We start from the raw sequence: 24,955 nt of genomic DNA on the forward strand, positions 1-24,955 counted from the left end.
ATTGATTTTCTTTTCAGTCTGGGCCCATCTGTTTATCTCAACAGTTTGTAAAAAACAGGTGACTGAAAAATATTTGAAATAATTTTTCTTTTCTTTTTAATCTGATATCTAGTTCTTAAAGGGTATGTGTATTCCTCCTTCCTGAAACCCTACAATCCAGCCAAGGTGCAGAAGGATGTAGCAGAAACCAGTTTCTGTGATGATGATTTCGATAACATCAGCCTTTTTGTCTCTTCACGGCCTACCAATGATAGCAGTGCAAGAAATCTAGGACATAAGAGGAGTGACAGCAGCTCATCTAGTAATAGCCTATGTGAAAAACCTGCAATTAATGGGACAGAGACTGATCATGATGTGGATGATCAACATGTAAGCATAATACATGCAGCATATCTATCTATATCTGTTTTTCCTATTCCAAATATAAAAGTTGTGCACTACTGCTTACAATTTAAAGGGGCAACCTTAGTTTATAAAAGGACTGTTCTAATCTATTAGGATGCCATAGGATTTCACACAACATTCTTACCTTCCAGCTCTCTGATGTAATGTTCATTGGGTTTTTAATGAACCACACAATGTGTGAAAAGGTAATAAATGTTTAACGGTTAAATTGTGGGATTTATCCATAATCCTGAATTGAAAGAAGAGTGGAGCTGAAACACCGCATGGGGACCCAATGCCTCTAACTGCTCCTGGGCAGTAAAGCCACCTCCCCACCCTTACAAAGAGAGCCGGGTTAATCCCCACTAAAGCAGTTAGTTCTGCCTTCTGCTGTTTTCATCTATTTTTAGCAAGAAGGTCATGACGATTCTTTTGATAAGGAACCCTATGCCTTTATCTACAACAGATTGCTGCAATGTGTGCCTTATAGAACATCTGGTGGTTGAGAGAATTGAAGCGCTCAAGTTAGCAGCTGCTAGATTTAAATGCCTGGGACCTACCCTAGCTCATTCTTACTTATTTTGTCTGGTTCTTTTTCAGCAGTGACTTAAGGTTCTTTTTCAGCAGTGACTTAAGGGTATGAATTTCATTTTTCTGGGGATGTATTATGTGCCCTCTTGTGGCCATGGGTGGCGCAGCAGGCATTTTGCTCCTGTTGGCCCCCCACTTGTGGACCCCTTAAAAGAACTACACATAGTCTCCATTATGGCTCACAGCACCCTAAACCTAGGGCTAGTTTAATAACAGAAAATGTTCAAGCAATCCTTAGAGTTCCCAAAATAAAGTCCATAACAATAACATAAAAATTCATACTCAGCCATGGTTCTTCTGACATACCTATAGCTCTTCCTCTTTCCCAGTCTGCACTACCCAAAGCCACCAGTCCCAGGCTTTCAGGCTGGAGCTCAGCTCTCTAACCCTGGCTTCCTTCTTTTTCACTGTCTCCTTTGTTGTTTTTGGTGCAGCACCCTCATTACCTGGGGCTATGGCCACCACTTTCTTAATTCATTATTGGCCAAGTTTTTTTTTTTTTTTTAAATCTATTCACTCTCTAGTATCCTTAAGAAAACACAGCAAGGCCTTTTTTGCACTATTCCATTTCCCTGACATTCTCACTAGTCCCTTTAGGGAAAAAATCTTTGATTTCAAGCCAACTCAATTTTTTATAAAGAAAATTTCTTTGCATAGAATGTTGCCAACAGTGCCAGAGAACATGATCAACAGTTTCTTTGGTTTTGCACACTTTACACAGCCTGTCTTTATGTCTTTTTAATAAGTTTAACTTACCATTTAAGGCACAATGACCTGTTAACACTTTAAAAATTACTGCTTCATTCTTTTCTACCATGATTGTGGAGTATAGTACTATCTTTGATTTTTTAGCATACATCATAGAACCTTCATCCTTTTGTTTCCTTAGTTCATAGTTCTTGCCACTCCTTTGCAACCTCCTTCATGACACAGTTTTGAATTCTTGTCTATTTAAGGTTATCTTAATATGTACCTCCTCATTTTTTAGAGCATGTTTTGCTGTTCTGTCAGCCATCTCATTTCTAGGTATTATACTATGTACTGGAATCCATGCTATTGTCATGAGCGGTGGGTGGAGCCCCCCTTTGGGGAGCCTAGTCCCTTGCTCCGCCCCTTCTGCCCACGGCCAGAGTCCCGAGACCCCCTGTCCCCTCTTCCCCCACCCAGAGAAGCCCTGAGCACCTCCCCCTCAGCTGGAGGAGCCCCAGGCCGGTGCAGCCTGGAGTGCCCTGCCCCCCACCTGGAGGAGCCCTGGGCTGGCCACAGTGCAGCCCAGAGTGTCTCCCTCCCCTCAGCTGGAGGAGACCCGGGCTGGCCGCAGCTCTAAGCTCCCCCCAGCCCTGAGCCCTGCGCTGGCCGAAGCCCCAAGCACCCTCCTTCCCCAGCCAAGAGGAGCCCTGGGCTGGCCAAAGCCATGCTGTGCCATGCCTCCCCTCCCCAGACCCAACCCACCCAGGGGAAAAGCATCTGTTAGAAGATGCTTTTGATAGGCCCCATGCAGGTTCCAGGGCAGCTGAGGAGGGGTATGTGCCTTCTCAGGCCCTCCGGAACCTACATGGGGCATAATAAAACAAAAATTTTGCTACCAAACCCCGCAACCGGGAGTCTGGCCTATTATACTCGCTGCCCATGGCTATTGTTATAGAGATATCTGCTTGCATTATTTCCATAGTTAGGAACATTATTTCATTTATTATGGCATTTTGACTTTCTGAAGTTCCTGTTCTGATTGTCATTATGACTGACCAGGAATCAGATAAAATTACAGTTGCAGCCCATTGCACATCTCTTATCAATGCTCTGTTCATCGTCAATACAGTCTTATCGGTACCCCATTTGTTTCCAGCTACATTTTTAAGTAAGTTCATCCTACTTTACATTTTTGTATGATATTATCTATGTGTCCTTTCCAAGTTAATTTATTATCAAACATTGCTCCAAGGAACATAAACTTTTGAACTATCTGACTTTTTCACCATTCTTCCCTAATTTTCTTCCTTGTTAAAAGTAAGTATTCTCTTGGTTTTTGCAAGTGAGAATTTAAATCCCTATTTCCCCACTTGGAAATTCTCTGGAGTGCTTCATTTGTCTTTTCCATGGCTACTCTAAGTCTTTTATGTTTAGTCCATATAGCATAGTCGTCTGTGAAAAAGGAAATACCTATTCCCATTGCATACTTTCTGGGAGGTCATTTATCCTAATGGAACACAAAGTAGGGCTGATAACTCTCCCTTGTAGAGTTCCATTTGTAAGGTAAGCCTGTACATTTTTGATAAAGCTGTTCCCACTTTGACTTGTATAGTTCTGTCACTTAAAAAGTCCCTTATCCACCAAACATTCTCCCTTTTATTCCAATTTTGGCTTCTTTATATAGGAGGCCTTCCCTTCCCTCCATAACATGTAATCTGCTTCTCCACTGTCTAGGCAGATTATCATAAAGTTCTTAGTCCTTATATTTTTTCATACCTCCATTTCTAGTCTCAACTGTGCATCTTCCTTTCCTGAAACCACTTTGTACCTCATTCTTCTCCAAGCATTTCACTATCCTACATTTATCATTTCCCCCCTTATTTTCCCCACATATGATGTGAGGGCAATAGGCCTATAAGTATCTGGTCTTGTGTGTACCTTGCCTGGTTTCCTAACTGGTCTCAGCAAAACTTGTTTCTATTCTGTTGGCAGCACTCCTTTTCCCTTGTATCATTATATTAACTGCGAAAGAATCTTTAGACTCCCGTCTGACCTGTGTCGAAGCATTTCATTACTTATATTATCTTTACCTGGAGCTGTATTTTTCCTTTTCCTTATGGCTACAATAAGCTCCTGCATGCTACATTTTTTTAATGCATCATCAGTATATTCTCTCCAGGCATTTAATAGTTCACAGTTATCCTCAATAAACCTCCTCTTTTTTTTTTTTTTCATGAAACTCATTGTTTTGAATCAGATCAGTACTGACCTTTTGGAATTCTTTTGCTAAAATGTCTGCTTTTCCTAAATTGGAGACCTCAGTTTCATTGTTTACAATAAGAACAGCTATACATTTACTTTTACTTTGAATTCCATTCATTCGGTGAGTTTGCTTATATTTCTGAAAGATTTGAATCTTTGTCAATTTCCCACAGAAATTTCTCCAACTTTTTTTGTATTTTTTTTTTATAATTCTTTGTGCCACCACCTTACACCTTTTATCAGTCTTTACTAATTGTGTGTTTTGTTTGCTTGTATGCCTTATTTTTTTCCTTGATTGCTACTTTGCAATTCTCATTCCACCAGGGAACAGGGTTTCTACATTGGGGGGCCAGATCAGCTGCTGCTGTAATTCTTTTTATTATATCTGCATAGAATTCTCCTAGGTTGCTACTTGTATACTTACTGGAAAAAATATTCATCACATTTAATTTTGAAAAAGTCCCAGTCAACTCTTTGAAAATTCAATCTAGTAACTCTTGTGTTTTTGACATTTCCTGAACCTTGGTACACTTCCCATTTTGTCTTCTTTATAAAATTCCCAGCTGCATTTACTCACTACGTTATTTGTTGTAGTTCCTGGATCCAAAACAGAACAGAGCTATTTACTGAATTAAATCTAGAAGGTGCTTCTGCATTCAGTAGCACCAGGTTATGCAGATCAATAAATTGTTTTAAGCGTAGTTTTCTTACTTTCCCATTGCTCATTATGACTATTATAATCTCCACAAATTGGGAGTAGGTTTTCTACATTAATAACTATTTTTTCTAGTTCTAAGATAACTAATTTTTACATGGATTATAAACAAAAATCCATATATAAGTGTTTTTGTTCTGCATGGGAATCTCAGTAGCATTATACTAAAAACTTAGTTTCTGCACACGCTTTTGACATAGCTAAGTCTTTTATAAAAATACAGACCCCCCTACCCCTTCTTCTGGTGGCCACTTGATTCCTCTAGAGTATATCATATCCTGGTAGATTGAACACAAGTTTACTTATTAGCTATGTTTCTTGCACACATATCACATTAGGCTTTTTTCCCATTTCAAAGCTGGCTTTCTGAAATTCCTCTCCATACATTATTAAACTATAAGGATACCAGCTAAGGATCATTAAAACCTTTAATAAGCTGTATTAGTGCCTTCATTTAAAAGTGGGTGAATACGGTCTATGGAGAGATTGCCTATTTTTAGATATTTTTCTGCTGCTTTTGCTATGATTTTAATCCTTTCTTTTTTTTTCTCCACGTCTGTAAGGTGCAGTTAATTACTTCTTAATGAATGTTATAAACTTCCCTTTATCTATAAGCAATATATCATCTACCATTCCTCTCATACTCTCCTCCCTGCCCAGAGATGTGTTCTGCTGCCCATGTACATCTTTTCTCTTACTTACATATTTTTCTTTTTTTATTTTCTGCAGTGCCTACCTTTTGGCAGCCTCAACATATGACAATTTTTGAATAATTATAATTGTTTGTATTTCCTGAGCTCCTTCTCCTACTGTACATCCTTTATATACAGCACTGTGCAACTAGGTTCTGTTTTTTCCACCTCATTGTTCCCTTACAAATGGCTGGTGCATGCCTAAATCTCTAACAATCATAGCTCTTCACAAGGGTGGGGAAGGGGAAATACAGAACAATATATACCACAGTTGGATCCCAGAAAGGATCATCCCTCCATTAAGCATGCCAGGTGGTCTAATACTCAGACTCCACCGGTGGGGTTGACTTACCTGCTGCACCACGAAGTCAGAGGGACCTGCAGCTAACATCTCCCTGCCAGAGGCTACACCCACTTACTCAGCTGGGTCAAGTGATTGGCAGCAGACTTTTGCCCAGCCACCACACAGGCATGAAGCTTCCTGCTGCTGTCCCGCTCTATGGCTGAGCAACTAGTTGTTGGGCTTGCTGCTGAACAGACTCCTGAGTCCAAGTTCCTGCTGCTGGTTCCTCATCCGAATTCCAGTGACTCCAACTTTACCCTTGGTGTCTCACCTCACTCGAATTCTGTCTAAATCCTTGGTGTGGCTATTGATTCTGACCCCAGCATTGACCCATTTGGCATGTCTCCTGACTCTGGCTTTGATCTATGGTATGACTTTTGAATGTGACCCTGATGCTGCCCCCTGGCTCTGACCATTAGGTCAGGCTGCCCCATTATGACTGACAAAGTGTTGTGTGTACAGCTGTAAATAAAATGGCTGGTTTTCTCCCACTAAATAGTCATTTAACAAACAATACGTTCTTTGCCTGTTGTCTTTTTTATATCATCCTCAGACGATCCTAGTGGCACTCCATACGTCACCCTCTTGCTTCAGTCAGGAATTTAGCCAGTTGATGAGTAACCTTCATTTTCTCTAAGGTTACATTTTTAAGAAGTTTTTCAGCTTGCTCCTTATGTGCACATTTTATCAATAGAGCTCCACCCTGCATTCTTTTAGCTTTTTGTACATCACCAACACTTTGTTTTATCCATTCTGCCATTTTGGTTGGGTTAACATCTCCTATTTTCACATCTTCTGTCACTGATATGACTATTATGAAATGTTGACTTTTATCCTGTTTTTCATTTAATTACTTTTTTAAATCCTGATTATATTGAGTGTTTTTTTCCCCTTTCTCCTTATCTAAGGCCATTCCTCATCCCCCTACTTCTTCTCCTTCGTAGACCAAGGCAACTTTCTCTCTCCCCACATCCTCCATTGACAATTTCAATGTTCAACCTCCTTACAGCTGGGGGCCAGCCGAAGCAGCTTGGCTCATCTTTGTTCTGAGGGAGAAGGTAGCCTATATGCTGCCCCCTCACCAGAAAATTCCTCTTGATACACTGAAACAGAGGGGACCCCTAACCCACACTACAGGGCTCCTGACACCAGGCCCTTAAAGGAATAGTGTCCTGGGATTTCCCTCCCATCCAACTCCTAATTCCCTGGGACCACTTCCCTTCTTCTGCTACCAGGCCATTTTCTGGGCCTTTGTTCATTCCAACTCCCTGGAATGGGGTCTTCTGGCCCCCTCTACTCTTACAAGGCCAGAATACCCTGTTACAGCAGATTTTGTTGGGTCTTTTTGTTGAAATTATCAAGTTTATTTTGTATTAATTGCCTTTTTTTATATAAAATGTACCCCTTCTGCTGGTTGGTTCTTTTTTCAGACTTTCTATGCTGTTTATGCATTTCAAGCAAGAAGCCATCAGGAACTCAGCCTTCAGGAGTACCAGCGGGTTCGGATACTCCAGTTTTCTGACCTGAGCGGCAATAAAGAATGGTGGTTAGCAGAAGCCAAAGGACAGAAAGGATATGTACCTGCTAATTACCTTGGGAAGATGACATATGCATAGGAACAGAAAGGATTGTTGTGATCATTTTCTCTGAAATAGTGACTCATAGTCAAAATAATAATTTGTTCTAATTTACAGCAAGCAGAGTGAACGCACAAGTGATTTATAACCCAGCTATAATATCTGGAGAGGTACATAAGCTACACTGAGAACTCCTGCATGCTAAAAACCATTACTTTGTCAAGACCTGAGGAAGAGGAAGTGTTTAACAAGATTCTCTCTGATGAATGTCCTGGAGAGCTTGCTATTTCTTTACTCATTCATTCACTCTCTTAGTACTATACTTCATAAGTCAGGAGTTAACACATAAATAAAAAGCACAGCTAAACGTATACCTTTCTAGGGGTGCCTCTCCAACATATTTAGCAAATAATATGTGAACCCAAGAGAATTAACCTTGGAAAAGGATAAATTGTGTCATCAGAATTGCCGTAAAGACTCTGTTGTTCAGATTGAGATGACTATTCCCTATTCCCCAACTCCCTATTAATTCTCAGAACTTTACTTTTGGGCTGTGAACATTTATAGGAAGTCCATGAAGCCATTTATCAATTATTAGAGGTGAAAAAAGTTGTCTTTTAAGAACATTGTCCTTTTTGGTACTTGATCACTCAAAAAGAGCTGTTTTAAAACTTAAAACCTGGCAAGTACCTAGCCTTCACTCAGAGAAGTGCACTTTGCCAAATTTGGAATAAAAAAAATTGGTTGAGAAATAAGCAAGTTATCTTTTGATAATGACATATGTAGTATGCACAATGTGTAATTTTTCATAACTTAAATCTGTACCATACAGCTTTAGATATATGCCCCACTAATATGTTTATATTTGGAGATCTGCACATTGACAAATCCTGATTTTTTCGCAATTATTAGACTTTAAAATAAAATCAAGTGGTGACTTCATTTGAATGCCTTATTGCAGTGGTTTCCAATCTGAAGTCTGTGGACCCCTAGGGGTCCCCAGACTATGTCTAAGGGGTCTGCAAAAGGTGACTATGAAAATACAGTTTCAGATTCCAGAAAAGGCATTCAGTTTTTCTGATCAATCAAAAGTATGCGACTACTCCCACCTACAGGTCAAAACCTGGAAGTGTTGTTGTTACCATAGAAGCCCACAGTTTAGTGCCCGTTCTCACATTGCGTCAAATGCTGTGCTGAGAGCACATGCAACATTTATAGTTGAATTCTGTTCAGTCAGTTTTCAGTCTAAGACTTCTATGGTACGGTCCATGGACCACAGATTGAATTTTCAGAGGGGTCCACACCTCCATTTAACATTTTTTAGTGGACCACAAATAAAAAAAGGTTGAAAACCACTGCTTTATTGCGTATGTGACCCCTTTGGGGGTGCATGACTAATCATTGAGACAACAGCCTTGAGGAAGTGCATCTAAGTGCCAGGACTCACAGTGTGACACAGTATCTCCTTCAGATGTTTCTATTAGTCTTGGACTATATGACCATTAGACTGGACAGTGGAAAAAAACAATGTATTTGACTGTGCAATAATTAGATTTTCTAGTGTTTGCAGGATTAGGGGCCAACCTTTGATCACTAAAGTAGCTTTAAATACTTTGATATCACCAGTGAACACAGAAATTCAAAATTATGAGGAAAGATGTGATCACTGCAGTACTGCTCTTATAGGTTCCTATCAATTACACATGGAAATCAGTGGAAAGACTCCTATGGACTACCGTAGTCATCAGATAAGACCTGTAGCCCACCTCTGACCTGAAATGGTGACCTACTAACATAAGCCCGTTAGGTATTTTCTGTCCCACAACATCATTGATGACTGACCGTGATAGTGACAATACTATGAAAATTGATTATCAGACTGCATGGTCAACAATACATATAGGCAACTGTCATAATAAAGCCACTGACTGCAAGTTTCCTGCTCCCCGAGCCCAAATGTAGCATTTAAAGATAAAATCCATTTAACAGGATTCAGAATAAAAGGAGACTACCAGCGGAGGAAGGATGAGAGAGGTTAGGATTGCTCATGAACTGCAAACAAAGAGGTCTCTTAAAAGAAAAATCTAGCTTTAATTTTTCCCAGGGAGAGAAACTTGTTGAATTCTCAGAAGAGGAGAAGTGTGGCAGGTCATTGAAGTACTTTAGCGCTCTGTACATTGTATGACAGAAAAGGCTTGAGAAAAGTTCACTGGTGTGGACATACAGATTTTGGTATTTGAACTTCTGTGATCGATCACAATCCAAATGATAAATAATTAACAATGTGGTTACACTGCCTTATTTGTGATGCACAGGACTGTACCTAGCTGTTGCAATTTCCATTAGAGGAATGTGCCTATCCCTTCAACAAATGTTACCATCCCATTTGATCCGTTCAGAATGCAGTTGATATTGTAAATATTGTCTTTCTGTCAAGTAAAAAACAAAAAAAACCTTTGGGTCGATTGTTATGTCAGCTTGGTGCTCCGCAACCTTCATTATATTTAATGGGGACTATGGGGCTCAAAGCCCAGCGCGTAGAGTTGAATATACTCCAATAACAAATTGCACTAATTTTGCACTAAAAACAAAAAAAAGTTTTGTTATTGGAAAGATCCCGCACAAGAAGTTTTTCAGCATGTCTTATATTTCAGAATATCTTAATTAGAGAGGATCTGCTATCTGCAGTAGCTGGAAAGTTTTTTAAAGTAGCTGAATTGTGTAATAGGCTTAATAAACTCCTAGAAACGCAGTGATGAAGCTTTGTATGCTCAGGACTGTAGTTAAATGAAAGAACTAGGGAGCAAGATATTTAAAAGGGACTAGTGATTTTGGATGCCTCAGTGTTTGGGTGCCTAGCTTGAGCCTCTTAAAGGTCTCTGAATATCAGCCAGTTTTCAGGTGTCTCAAATTGATTTAAAAAAATTGCAGCCAAAATCACTAGTCACTTTTGAAAATCTTGGCCTAAGTGTCTTGATTTCACAAGGAATGAAGGACTGTACTCTAGTATTAAAGGATGGGCTTTTCAAAGGAATCTGAGGGAGTTGGACACCTAAGCCCTACTGAATTTCACTGGGATTTGGGAGCCTATTCCCTCACGCCCTTTTGAAAACTCCAGCCTTAACTGCTGGTGCATAGAATATATTTTGTATATTTTAGGATAAAAAAAATCTATATAGCTTGAATTATATCCGCTTTCTTCCATCAACCACAATCACTTTGGAGTCACAAAAAGTTTCATTTGTAATGTACTCCGTATTAACTCATGGGATTGACTTTGATCATTTCTGAAACCTTGTTCAATTTTAATTATTATAAATGAATGAAAATATATTTATTTTTCCAACTTTTATCTGTTTTTAAAATAAATTCAAGCCAAGAGCATTGCCAAGATGATGATGAGACGCTGTCTGAATTAATGCCTTGCCTACACTGGAGGAATTTGGCAAAAATTCTAATGGGACCTGCCTAAAGCAGATCTAGTTGAGACAGTGCTTAAAACACTAGAGACCCATCTACATTAGGGTTCCCTACATCGCTTACATCAGTGGAGGCAATCTGGTTTTAGTAAAGGTGTGATGGGGGGGAGGGGCAATTTTTCTCTAATGCAGACATGACTTCAGTATTCCAAGGGCCTGCTCCTGTTAATCAATGACAAAACTTTCATTGACCTCAGTGGAGTAAGAGTAGGCTCCAGTTTAGTAAACCAATAAGGCACGAATCCTGCAAACACTTAAGCACGGCACTGTACTTACTTTAAGTCAAGGGGATTATGAACTTGCTTAAGTGTTTGTAGACCTTGGCGCCAACATTGTCACAGTGTTTCTTCTTTGATAGGATTTTTTTTTAAAAGTGATGCCATTGTGCTCTGCACAGCAATTTCAAGCCCAGTAGATTCCAAAGCCAAACAGTGACACAGGGACTCAAGTTTTATCTTTGGCAACCACCTACTTGACTATCTTCCTTTTGTTTGGGGGTGTTCGCGGTCCCTGTCCTAGACAGGATATTATTCACTTTTTCTGGGAAAACATTGAGAATTATTCCTTCCAATACTTGTTTTTAAATTAATACATTTCAGTGTGTTAGCATCTATGTGTAAACTTCAAAAACACTCCTGCTTTTACTTTATGAAAGCTCAGAAAAAATGCACATAATAGGCCCAGTGCTGTAGTGGGGTTGGGTTTCCTGTATGAGAAAGGGCTTCAGGAATAGACTCAATAATTGCAATAGAAAATATAGTTCTGACAATGCTGAGTGAATCCAGATTTATTATTGTAAATTCCATTTATAGCAATATTGTTTGCACACAAATTTTTAAATTCTCCTTTTAAATTATTGTAATAATAAACATTATTTTTGCACTTTTGTGTTGTCTTCTTTTAAAAATAATACATTTCTGCCTGAAGCATGGTGTCACAATAGAACACAGATCCAAGACCTATTTTCCGTTCTGTTATCAACTAGAGATCATGCTGTGATCACGATGGTAGCAGAGCAGAGGAAATGAACAGTTGCTTCAAACAGATAATACACTGCACTTGTCTATACCTATCTATCTTGTCAATCTATCAGTATTTATAAAGTTCCATTTAGGCACTGAACAAGGTTTAAAAATATTCTGAGAAAACTGCTGGGGAGCAGTTAGTTTGGTTCTGTCCTTCCCTAGCTGTAATCTAGGCTCCTAATTTGTGAATATTATTAGTTCTCTGTCTTACTCTAGGATCAATCATGAGTTGTAATAGCGAAAAGCATGTTTCACTCCCAGTTTTCAGAGAACTTTGTGCCAGATTCTGATACGCTTACTCACAATGAATAGCACTTTGCACTGTAAGATTCCCAATTACTTCCTGCAGAACCACTTATAAAGTAGCATTCAGTGAAAGCAAAGTGATCAGAACATGGCCATTTCTGAAGAATAAGCCTCCCAACACCTCTCAGAGGAAGGAAAATAGTAGACCACCTATTTACAAGATGGATAAGCTAAGGCAACAGCCACACTACAAATGCTTTGCCAGTATAGCTCTATTGGTATACTTGTACCAGCAGAAGCTCCCTATTGCAGACACAGCTTACATAGACAAGAAGGAGTTTTACCTGTCAGTACAGTAACAGCACCTCCCCAAATGCCTATGCCAAAAGCAGTGCTCTTCTGTTGGCATGACTACATCTACACGGCATTTTGCTAGCATAGCTATGTCAGCTAGAGGGTGAGTTTTTTCCACATCCCAACCACACAGCTATGCTGACAAACATTTGTAGTGTAGATCTGGACTAAGGCAGGGAGATGCTGTTACTTCTAAACCACATAGTAATGCAGAGTCAACCTAGAACCTCAAAGTCCTGCTCTCCAGTCTCTAAATAATAGATCACACTTTATGACAGTTCTGGAGCCTTGTACTTCTCATGGAACAGATTCCTTGGTAAGGTAGGTTCCATTGAACAACACTGTAAAATGAACGTTCTCTTCTTGCAGACAGATGGAATTTTTATTCCTTCTGTCCTGACTATGCTTCCTAAAGCAGAGAAGCCATTGTTTCCTGCATTCTATTGTTTTCCAACAGTTTGTGTGTGATGAGTTCAGGTTAAGCATTTGCCCTAGGCCAGGTCTATACTAGAAACTGTTGATGATGTAACGTCAGTTAGGGGAGTTAATCTTTACACATTTATACCAGCAAAACGCCTCCCTAGTGTTGATGCAGTTACATGCTCTTTTGCTAGTATAGCTTATTTCATTTAGGGAACTGGTACAATCTATACCAAAGAACTCTTTTGCTGATATTATCTGTCTCTCTACTGGCGGAGTTTACTGGTATCGTTATATCAGCAAATTCTTTCAAAGGTAGACCTGGCCTACCTAGATGGGAAGAGACAGACTTGTATTAAGGATTTAGCCTCATTAATATTCCAAAAAGAAAGAGGAGAGAGGCAACTTAGCACCAACTCCCTATCAGATAATACAATTGTAACAGCATTAAACTATATCTAGGTGAGCTGCTTTAGTGGTATTGCAAATTGGGTTAGTTATCTCAAACTAGCTAATAAAAACAAATAAACTGTACACTTCTTTTTCTTTCTAGTCCAGACAAACCTAAAGCAAATCACATAATTTGAAGTTTCAAGGTTTTAGGCCCTCACATTTATCCATGAGCAAAACTATACACATGTTCAGAGGCTGTGCTGAGACCACTTTGCAAATTAGGATTTTGATGCTTTCCTGCCAGAATAAATTTTACCAATGAAGTAAATGCTTTACTTAGGTGTAAACTTGCCATTAAAGAAATCTATTTTTTATGTTTCATTTCATAGTATATGTGCCATTCCCATAGAACACCATTTACAAGGAAAAAAATTCCTTATCTGCACAAAAAATCTAGTTTAATGTCTTGTGACAGGGTCAGGCCAGATTGCTACAGGAGAGTAACAGAAGGCAGATATATTAGCCCCAGGCTAAGTAGGTCCCCTTACCCTGGGTAAGGTAACAGGGAAGGTTCCAGAACAATCACGAACCTTCAGGAGACAATTAAGACAGGCTGATTAGAACACCTGCAGCCAATCAAGAAGCTGCTAGAATCAATTAAGGCAGGCTAATCAGGGCACCTGGGTTTTAAAAAGGAGCTCACTTCAGCTTGTGGTGTGCGTGTGAGGAGCCGGGAGGAAAAGGCACTAGGAGCTGAGAGTGAGAACGCAGACTGTTGGAGGACTGAGGTGTACAAGCATTATCAGACACCAGGAAGAAGGTCCTATGGTGAGGATAAAGAAGGTGTTGGGAGGAGGCCATGGGGAAGTAGCCCAGGGAATTGTAGCTGTCGCACAGCTGTTCCAGGAGGCACTCTAGACAGCTGTATTCCACAGGGCCCTGGGCTGGAACCCGGAGTAGAGGGCGGGCCCGGGTTCCCCCCAAATCCTCCCAACTCCTGGTCAGACACAGGAGTCGTCGACCTGGACTGTGAATTCAGAAAACGGCCAAGCTGAGGGCTGCCGTGAAGCTCCAAGGCGAGCAAATCCGCCAATAAGCGCAAGACCCACCAAGGTAGAGCAAGAACTTTGTCACAGTCTCCACTCCCCCACCATGTTGTCATTAAAAAACCTTCTATGCTAGAATGAGGGTGGAAATAGGGATGATGCAGAGGCCATACACATTTCTTTATTTCTTATCATCTGTGCTGTTACTCAAACTATTTTGGCAGTTAACAGACAATAAAAAGGAGAGAAAAGAAAATGTTTATTCTTTCAGAAAATAGTACAGTTGAAAAAGAATGTAAGTTCGACTAGCACCTGACAGTGGTTTTTCTTTAGTTCTGTAAATAAAACTACTACTTGAGAATCAGAAAGGTATCTTAGCTCATCTTTTCTAGGAAAAAGCTGAATTCAACAAATCACACATTTTAAATCATCATCATGTTTGTTATGATGGAAGGTGAACAGTTAAGGGGATAGAGGCCTCATTTCCTGGGCTATGCTGGTGTGTTATTCCCTTGCAACAAGCAAAACTTGTGAGTTTTGTAGCTCGTAGATAAAGTGTGGAATACTTAAAATAATCTCATGATTTTAGGTGCTTTAGAAATACACATAAGAAAGCTAACAATTGGCATGTCTTCTTTTCTTCAGCTTTCCCCTCCTCACGTCACCAAAACACAAGAAATTGATTCAATGGCTTATACTTTTGCAGTTACTGGAGAAAGTAAAGTGTTATATAAGTGTTTAGTTCAAGATCTAAGCCTGCAGATAGTTGTCTCTACCACACCTTTACTTCTATTTTTTCATTCCTCTTAAAACCAGAATCTCTTAAGGTTTTCTGTAGCATCAGTGAACTCAAAAGAACATTCATACTAATATTTTATATTTGCTCCTCCATATTTTTCAGCTGAGGGAGCCTATATGTCTCTTTTCTAATGCTCTTGCTCCCCTCTGTGCCACGGTGACTTATGGAAAGAAACAAAACACGGCTGCTAATAAGCTTCCTTGATAGCTGAAAATGAAATGCACTCTTTCAAATGGTCACTTTCAATAGAGGTATATATGTTTAAATAGTTTCTTCATGGAATCCGTTTCAGATAATAGCTTTTCCTAAGGAACTTTCTCATTTGGAATTTCATTAATTCTGCACAACTTCTCCATTGAAAACTCACTGTGAGAGAAATGCTGTAGCTTCAGGAAAGTAACAGTTTAATAGATGTATAATACTTATATTAACATGCTGATTGAAAATGATAACGCATCGAGTATAATTCATGAAGTGTATATATAAAAATGTGTTTCCCTACATATAATACTTACAAATACCGAAGTTTAAGTGATTTGAGCTTAGAAAAAAAAAAAGCATGTTATGTTTTAAGGCCAGAAGGGACCATTATGGATAATTCAGTCTGAGCTCTTGCATAGCACTGGCCATAGGACTTCCCTGAATTAATTCCTGTTTGAGTCCAATACCTGTGATTGAATTACAGCACATCTTTTAGAAAAATATCCAATCCTGATGTAAACCTCATAACAGAGAATCCACCACAACCCTGGGTAAATTGTTCCAATAGTTAATTATTCTCACTTAAATTTTTTTGCCTTATCTATAGTCTGAATTTATCTAGCTTCAACTTCCAGACCTTCCATTTTATTTCTCCTTTGTCTGCTAGATTAAATAACATCTCCATTATTAAAATTATTGTTCCCCATGTAGGTACTTATAGACGGTGAATAACCTTCTTTTTGATAAGCTAAATAGATTCACCCTTTGAGTCTCTCACTAGAAGGCATGTTTTCCAAACCTTTAACCATTCTCGTGGCTCTCCTCTGAACCCTCTCCAATTTTTCAACATCCTTCTCGAAGTGTGGACCCCAGAACTGGACACAGTATTTCAGGAGTGGTCACAGTAGTGCGAAATACAGAATACAACTTCCTTAAAGGTTTTTCAAACTTCCCAAAGTCATTCACAGAGACCAAATAAAGTTTTGGCCTCAAAGGAGAATTGTTAGAAAAGTTATGCACATGTATAAACAAATGTAACATTGTAAACCAATCTGCATCCTTAATTATAAGTAAGATTAAGATTTTGTCACAGTTATTTTTAGAAAAAGGAGTGGAAAGTTTGCAGGCAATAAAAAAAAAAATTCACGGGATCTGTGACTATCACTAAAAATAACGGGGAGAGGAGGGAGGGTAGAAATGACACCGGGACCCCATGGAGGGGACTGACAGCCTCAGCCCCACTGCCACAGGGGCCGAGGCGGCAACACAGCCCCTGCTCCAGCTGCAGTTCGGGAGCTCCGGGCTCCGCCCCTGCCATTGACAGCTGAAGCCGAAGTACGGAAATCCAGTAAAGTCACGGCCAGTAAATCCATGACCTCCATTACTAAATCATATCCTTAGTTATTACATCACCACTGGCAAATGCTATAATACATTGTCTACGCAAACTTTAAACAAATATGAACAAACATTTCTTCAAACATGAGAAAGGAAAGGGAACATGTTAGTCCGCTAGATCTGAAGCATACAGTATATTTACAGTCTGTTGTAGATGGAGAAAATACACAGATTTACATTGTTAAGCATATTATAAGGAAAAAAAGCCAATCTAGAAATTATCTGCATGGATATTTATTAAATGAAGTATGTTATACCTCACACATATCTTTGTTTTGAAGAAACAAAGAAAGAAGATTAACAGACAGCTCTATTACTTCTTCAGTTTCTTTTGGGCAGCCTTCTTCTTGACCATTTGTAACCTTTTCATAGCGTTGAGCTGTGATTCCTGAGAAGTTGGGCCCTTTAGGGATAGTGACTGATTGCCAGAATCTGCACTTGATTTGGTGGTGCTGCTCCCACTGTTACCTGTTGTGCTACTGCTTCCATTCCCACTATTCACCTGGCTGCTGCTGCCTGAGGCGGTACTGCTTGGACTAGGAAGACCTACTTTGCTGACGTTGTCACTGCTAACTGAACGACTCAGACCTGTTTTCCCCAAGGTCAGAGGTGGAAGAGGTTTTAGTTGAACAGGGTTTGTGTTGTTGTTACTGGAAGCTATTTTTGACCCTAGTCCTGTTTTAGATGTTGTTAACCCTGACAAACCCACAGGTTTCTGGTTATTAGAGGAGGCTACAGGTTTTCCGCTGGTACTCTGTGCTGTTGATCCCAGTTTGGCAGTTGATGGACCCGTGGAGGAGGTTTTGGCTGCAAAAGCCGCCCATCCAGTAAGGCCACTGGTTGCTGAAGAGGAAACACTGGTACTGGTTGAGTTCCCCGAAACTGCTGCTGCGGTCTAAAATCAATCAATCCTATATTAGCAATGTTTCAACAAATAGCAGGAATGGTTATGATCAAACTTCAGTTTCAGATTCTTTACACAAAAATATCCATTAGACAATATTCTGATATTTTATCCTGGATCATCTCAGTCAAAAGCAACACAGAGAAAGGAAAGGAGACAGGTGCAGAGCCTTTGTCTTCACTGAAAATGAAGTTAATATTATCATTTCTTCCCTTTTTTCTAACCAGCGAACCAGATACCATATGGCACAATGATCCTTCACTAAACTCTATAAAAGGCAGTCTATCTAAAGTAATTAAAAAGATCAACACTTGTGAAGTATAAACGAGAAAGGCAGTCCACTAGATTGTGTGTGATTCTGTTACCCTGAGCAGCTTTTAAGAAGATGAGAGATGGTCTATCACATAGTCAGACCCCAGGCAATGAAAATAATGCAGATACCAGAGTCTCTTGATCATTTTATAAAAAACAGTATTTTCCCCCAGCCCTCCTGATTCCTGTCTCCCTATACCTGCCATGCCCCCACCACATACACACTTAAACTGTCCACAAAAGTTACTGGATTTGTTTCCATTTAGTGTTTCTGTTAATGAGCTACAATGAATAATATTCAGCACTTCTGTAGTGTTCTTCATCTTCAAATAGCTTTTAAACAGTAATTAATCTTCACAACACCTCATGAATAGTTAGCCTTTGTTTACATTTGGGGAAAATTGATACATGGATATTAAATAATTCACCCAAAGTTATTCAGTGAGTCTGAGTTAAGGTGTAGAGGTTCTCAGCTCCAATCCTCTGCTCAAACCACATTTTTCCCCCCCACAGCACATCCATGCAGTTTCTAAATGCTGAGAATTATGACTGAAATTAGGCATTGATCCTGCAATCATTTATACAAGTAACTTTTCGGATGTATAAAGTTATTCACGTGAATACTTGTTTGCATCATAGGCATCATATTATCCATATGGGCTCCCACACATGGAAAGCAGTTAAACATATGAATTACTTTATGCATGTGAATAGTTCTTCTGATTTCAGCATGCTTAGGCTCGGTCTACACCTAACACTTACATCAGCACAATTATGTTAGCCAGGGTGTGAAAAAAACGACCCCCTAAGGAAACAGTTATGCCAATAAAATCCCCCTTGCTGACGCAGCTATGCCGACAGAAGAATGTTTCTGTCGACATGGCCAACGTCATTCGGAGAGGTGGTATTCGTAAACCAGCAGCAAAACTTCTGTCAGTGTATGCTGCAACTACACTAGCTATGCTGGCATAGCCCCCCGTAAGGAAGACATTGTGACACTGGCAGACCAGGTGCCAGCTTATGCCAAGGCCACTGGGCCTCACTGAATGCTGACAAATGCCTAGCTGGAAACCAGTCTGGCTTGCCTGTGTGTTAGCATTGTTAAAATAGATATTAGAGTTACAAGAATGTGTTTAGACTTCATGAAATGCTTGTAGGATGCTACCTGTATTAATCTTAATTATAACATCTGTATCCCATGTTATAAGGTAATATTTAAGTGTTTGCTCTATAACTATAAAAATGCTTGCTAAGACTGTAAACAGAGAAGCATTACCAGGTGTGAAATACTACAAGAGGTGTTGTCTCCTCCCCCCAAAAGGAAGGCCTATAGACACTAGTCAAACCATTGTGAGGCATCAATGAACAAAAGACTTTGTTGATTGCTTCCCCCAACACCCATGAAGTGGGTACCCATACAAGCCCTCATCCCACCACATCTTGAATGCTGGGGGAAGGGAATAAAAATTACTGTTAAAGAGAAATTGTGATCACTATGCTGCTTGAAATTCAGAGAGGGCAAAATTTCTAAGCAAGAGCAAGAGATCCCCAAGCTGATTGGTTTGGATTAGCCCTAAAGGATATATCGAGCTTGCATATTATAAGAGCTACTATTACGTTTTGGAACCTAAGACTGTATCTCATTCGTGTGTGTATGTTTACCTACTTTAACCTTGTAAATAACTCTTGTTTCTTTTTCTTAGTTAATAAATCCTTAGTTTATTACAGGACTGACTATCAGCACTCTCTTTGGTAAGAGATCTGAGGTGCAACTGACCTGGGGTAAGTGACTGGTCCGTTGGGACTGCGAGTAATTTGAATATTGTTTCGACTTTTGGTGTAAAAGATCATCTATCACAAAGGCAGGCTTGCCTGGGTGGCAAGATAGATCAGACTGCCCAAGAGAACAGTCTGTGACTCCATGGTAAGGCTGTTATAGAGCTTGTGGAGTTCCCATTTGTTACTTGGCTGGTGAAATCTAACTATAGAATATATAACCAATTTGAGGTTTTGTGCCCTGCTTCTTGACAGTCTGGCCTGAAGTTGGCACCCACGCTCGTGGGCCACTCCAGACAGCCTGACTGACACAGCCTTACAGTTTTACATGCACTTAAGTGCTTTCCTGGACTGGGGTCACAGTTTGTTAGGCTACTGAAGATATTTATTATGCTGTTGCTACGGCTTCCGGTTTATCTCCTTTTACCACCTCATGACAATCTTTAACACAGAAGAATAACCCAGAGAAGGAGAAACATGAGACACGATATAAAAGAGGAAGGGATCTCACAAATTAGATCTTACAGAAGCAACAGTATCATAAGAAGAGTCTTGCAATTGCAAATGTATGCATGTTACATAAGAATGGACAGCAATTCACATCCTTTCTATGAGTATGAAGATTTCTTACTTTTATAGAAATGCCATTTAAAAAAAACAAACCAGAAAAATCTAATTTTTTTCCTTCTTATAAAATAAAAAAGTCAAGAAACTGAAAATCCACTATGTTACAGCATTACTGAATACAGACAGAATAAGGGCCTGTATTTTCATTTGGGGTTTTGATCACGTGAAAGAGCAAGGTGGGGTTCTGAAAAGGGAAAAAACAGCTGTACGACATTTAAGCAAGAATGTTTCATATACGCAATAAAATAAAAGCACTTAGAGAGAGAGAGTTTAATGTACAGCACCTTGACTTCTGTCCTCTTGAATGCTAGGAAAGTTGTTGGGGTATCCAGCTTGAGCTTAATTTCAGGTTTCTTCACTAATGGATCTTTCACAGTTGGTGCTACTGAAACTACTGCAGGAGCTGGTTTCTGAGGTGGTTTCTGAGTCTTTTGAGCCTGCATAAATAATAATTAAACTCAAATTAGTTATGTTTCTGTACTAACGACGAAGATTTCATCAGAGTGACAATAGAAAACATGAGCATTATGAGATCACAACATTAGCCCTTCGAATACTATCTTAGATGAGATCTGGAAATTAAGCATTTAGAAAACAGGTCAGGTGGAAACACAACTTGGATTTGTAGGTAGTTTCCAGCTGACAGGTAGGTGGGATTGAGTCACATAAAATGGGAAGATTCCAGCAGCTAAAAGGCATGGGTGTGACCATATATTTGAGTGGGTAAACATAGGTGGGAGGAGGAGTCAGGAGTTAGGCCTGATGGAGGAGTGTAGGGAACTGGTGGATGGAGGGACAGAGAAGGAAAATATTGGGAAAGGTTATGGTTAGAAACCAGCTTCTGGGAAGCAGATTGCAGGGCTCTTTTCAGAGAAAGCTGGTAAGGTGGCAGCATTTATGCTGAGAGAGCAAAAGGAAACTGTGGCCTGCAAAGGGAATGCTGACGTATGGCAGTTTGACGGGGAGGTGAGTGTGACGCTCTGTACCTCGGCGGAACACTCTACACCCCCATGTTCATCTTTATAAAATGATTGTGTGGTTGGTATCCAATGCAAAGTTTGTCATGTTGGGTGTCTTCAGAAGGCTCATGATGCACTAAGCATGGCTGTTATAGTGATGCTATAGTAATTGTTACAGTAATGTTATAGTAAGGTTATAGGTTATAATTTCATGTATATAGTTAATGAGGCTGAAAATGGCTTAAAGCAAGCCCAGGCAAAGAACAGAGAGGCAATTCACACCTTATCAGGGCATGTATGGAACAAATCCAGCCCAGCCTCACAGGAAAAAAGGACACTGGCCTAGGCAACAACAAAAGGATCTGTTAGACTCTCGAGTGAGTCACGCCCCCTTCCTTGGTCAGTTTGGAACTGCAATGAGGTAATGCTCACCTGACTCTGAAAGGGGGAGGGGCAAAGCCAAGAGGGAAGAAAGAACATGATAAAAGAGAGAGACGTTTGCCATGCTCTTCCTCTCTCTTCCACCTACAACTACAGACACCACACCAAGCGACTGAAGTGCTGATCAAAGGGGAGAGCCTGGCTGAAGAGCAACCAGCGGCCTGTGGTGAGAAGCATCTAAATTTGTAAGCATTGAAAGTGTTAAGATCAGCTTAGAATGCGTTTTACTTTTATTTCATTTGACCAAATCTGACTTGTTATGCTTTGACTTATAATCACTTAAAATTTATCTTTGTAGTTAATAAATCTGTTTGTTTATTCTATTTGAAGCAGTGCATTTGGCTTGAAGCGTGTCTGAAACTCCCCTTGGGATAACAAGCCTGGTGCATATCAATTTCTTTGTTAAACTGACAAACTCATATAAACTTGCAGCGTCCAGTCGGCATAACTGGACACTGCAAGATGGAGGTTCCTAGGGTTGTGTCCACGACCTAAGATATTGGCTCGTGTCATTCGGTTGCACAATCCAAGGAGCAGCTTACGTGCCAGAGGCCATGTGTAAACAGCTCAGGAATAGGGGTTCTCACAGCAGAACAGGGTAAGGCTGGCTCCCAGAGTCAAAGATTGGAGTGATCTAGCAGACTACCAGTCCAGGTAACACCAGAGGGGAACATCACAGTGAGCGTGAAATATTTATAGCTGTGGATGAGTATGGTACTTCAGTGCAATTTACTGAGCACAAGAAAGCAGTCCTGAGTTCAAAGGACTGGAGATAATCAAAGTACTAAAACAACTACTGAAATCAATTAATAACTTTCATTGGTTATAGCAAAAACATTTTAAATGAGATTTTCCTAATAGAAAGGTCATTTCAACAGGTAACATTTTGCCGGGTTATCACAAAATAGCTTCAAAATTTAACAAAATTTCTTCTGTATAACATCTCAGTTTTAAAAGGTCTCAGAATTAAAGATGAATGGGCTAATGATTTATGTTTAGTGAAAATAAAGATGTTTTCTTACTCCAGTGATAACATAAAAGTAAGTTATCTTCAGCTTTTGTAAATTGTTTCTAATAGCAAAAGACACTTTTTAACAACAGATTTTGACTCATTATGAAACTCAGAAGTCAACAGCCTGCTTACTAAAGAAATTAACACACAGCTCAATGAAAATAATGGGTCTCATCATCAACTTCAACAGAAATTGAGGTCACTCATTGCTGAACAAGACCTGGCCCAAAATGTGTAGACCTTTGTTAGAGAAATGTTAAGTTCCAGAGGAGCAATTCATTCAGGCCCTAAATTTGAGAAGAAAATGACAAATATGAGACTATTTAGTAGATCAGTATAACAACTAGATGATAAATTAAATAAGCCTAATTATTTGTTCCATTGCCTACCAGTGAGGAAGAAATAAACTTGTTTGATCGTGCCTGACTTTTAATTCTGTGATTTATTTTATTTTGTTAATAGGAACATTACTGAATGTTCTTTGAGACTACAGTTAAAATAACCAGAGCAGCAGCAAAAGGAAATGCAGCTGTGAAAAATGATTTTCCAACATCTTCTAAAAGTTTCTGCAAATCCTGTTTTAAAACAGCCCAAATGAATTGCTGTCTCCCAATACTACTCATGTTAGACAAAAAGCTGACTCTTACCATTCTCTTCATCTGCCTGGTACAGCGGGCACAATACCATACAAGGCGAGGATCATTGACTTCTTTGTCTGTCACCTGAGGTTTATGACAATCCTGGTGGTAGAGATTATGGCACTCCTGACACTCTACTAACTGATTTCCAGAAGTAACTGTCATTTGCCTGCAGAACAAAGAGTTGAGAACAGGTTACTGAATAAAGCACTTTAAGGTTATCTAGTCATTGTAATCGCTGCAAGGCTTAATATAAAAAATTAGAAATATTCTTACGCTACGGATACACTTTCTATTCTTGGCAAAATGAAAAAGATCCCTTTTCTACTGTATGAGTTCTTCCTAATAACTGTCTTGCAAACTTTTTGTTGCTTTAAAGTAGATTCTAAAGAAAATCTAAGAATTTTAGATTATTATTATAAACACATCTACAAGTCACCTGTAAAGGAAAAAGTCATTTGGTTTGTTCCCTTATGATGTATAAAGCTCTGAAAAATGTTCTATTACTATTACTAGTACTATTACTGTAGTATCTGAGTGCCTAGGGAATAATATTGCTGTAAGAGGTTGAATTGTATTGCTCAACAACAAATAGTGTCTCAATGACAACCATTCTTATACTCCTGGGGGAATTCTGTGCCACTGTGCCCGTGAAGAATACATGTGCTATTCAGAATTCCCCTCTCCCCGCAGAAAATACATTCTGCCAGAAAGGAGTTGCAGTTACTCCTTTCAACCACAAAGGGCTGCTGTGGCACCAGAACAGAGAGCCGCCACTCCTGGACAGGAACAGCCCCAGCAGCAGATATGGAAGAGAAAGAGGCTGCTTTCCTCACAGCACCCTGCCCGTGGGGCCTGGTCAGGAGGCACAGAATATGGGGGGATGGACAGCATGGGGCACGTGGGACTGCTGGGGGTGTGTGTGTCAGACTGGGAATCAGAAGGGCTAGTGTGGAGGACAGACTGGGGCGGGGGCTGGATGGGAGTGGGGTGCAGGGACACATGAGGAGAGGGAAGTGGCTGAGTGGAGGTGCAAGGACACAGGGGATGGGGGGGTGCAGGGACACATAGGGATAGGGGCAAATGTGCCTGACTGAATGAGAGAGCATGGCAGAGGCTCCCTAACAATCCTCCCCCGCCCCCAAAATCTGTTCCATACTTCTCCCACCCACACTCAATAACCCTCCAAGTTTACACCCAGGCTCCTTCCCAGCAATTACTTCCCTCTCGCTCAGCTCCTCTGTTATCCTTGACTTCTCTGCTTCTGAGGGAGGTTGGAAATAGGTTTCTGTACTGTAGTTTCAATGAATTATTACTCAGAGTTATGTATTAGTATGCCTAGTAAGGAATCTATTTGTCACAAAACATTTCCTGCATCTTTTTTGTTGTCTGTATTGTTACAGACATAGTTGCTGACAGGTATTCTGAAATAAATTACCAAAATAACTGAAACTGGCGTGATTATATTGTGCTATTTTGACAAATGAAATATGCAGAATTTTAAAATAGCGTGTGTGGAATTTTAATTTTTTTTGCATGGAATTCCCCCACGACTAATTCTTTTAGTTAAAGGATTCAAAAAAACAGGATGCAAGTAGCACGCTTCTTTGTGGAACTTTTAGTAACCATCCTTCGCTCCCCATCACAGACAGACATTAGAAACATAACATA

At 39.8% G+C, this 24,955-nt stretch overlaps 2 protein-coding genes across 2 annotated transcripts in view; one reads left to right on the forward strand and one right to left on the reverse strand.

Annotated features, from left to right (window-relative positions):
- The window catches only part of ARHGEF38 (Rho guanine nucleotide exchange factor 38), a gene marked incomplete at both ends in the record, with an annotated part of 55,030 nt that extends 47,737 nt beyond the window's left edge, over window positions 1–7,293 (forward strand). Inside the window, 2 exons of the mRNA XM_084627331.1 lie at window positions 113–369; window positions 7,108–7,293. Coding sequence (XP_084483457.1) covers window positions 113–369; window positions 7,108–7,293 — 443 coding nt within the window. The remainder of the gene's footprint in view (window positions 1–112; window positions 370–7,107) is intronic.
- A 7,165-nt stretch (window positions 7,294–14,458) lies between these two features.
- INTS12 (integrator complex subunit 12) overlaps window positions 14,459–24,955 on the reverse strand; it is a 31,728-nt gene continuing 21,231 nt past the window's right edge. Inside the window, exons 5-7 of the mRNA XM_084626670.1 lie at window positions 23,294–23,453; window positions 20,519–20,671; window positions 14,459–17,510 (exon numbers count right to left, since the gene is read on the reverse strand). Coding sequence (XP_084482796.1) covers window positions 16,929–17,510; window positions 20,519–20,671; window positions 23,294–23,453 — 895 coding nt within the window. The 3' untranslated portion in view covers window positions 14,459–16,928. The remainder of the gene's footprint in view (window positions 17,511–20,518; window positions 20,672–23,293; window positions 23,454–24,955) is intronic.

Source organism: Lepidochelys olivacea (genome assembly GCF_965140295.1).
Source record: "Lepidochelys olivacea isolate rLepOli2 genome assembly, chromosome: 4".
Classification (NCBI taxonomy): Eukaryota; Metazoa; Chordata; order Testudines; family Cheloniidae; genus Lepidochelys; species Lepidochelys olivacea.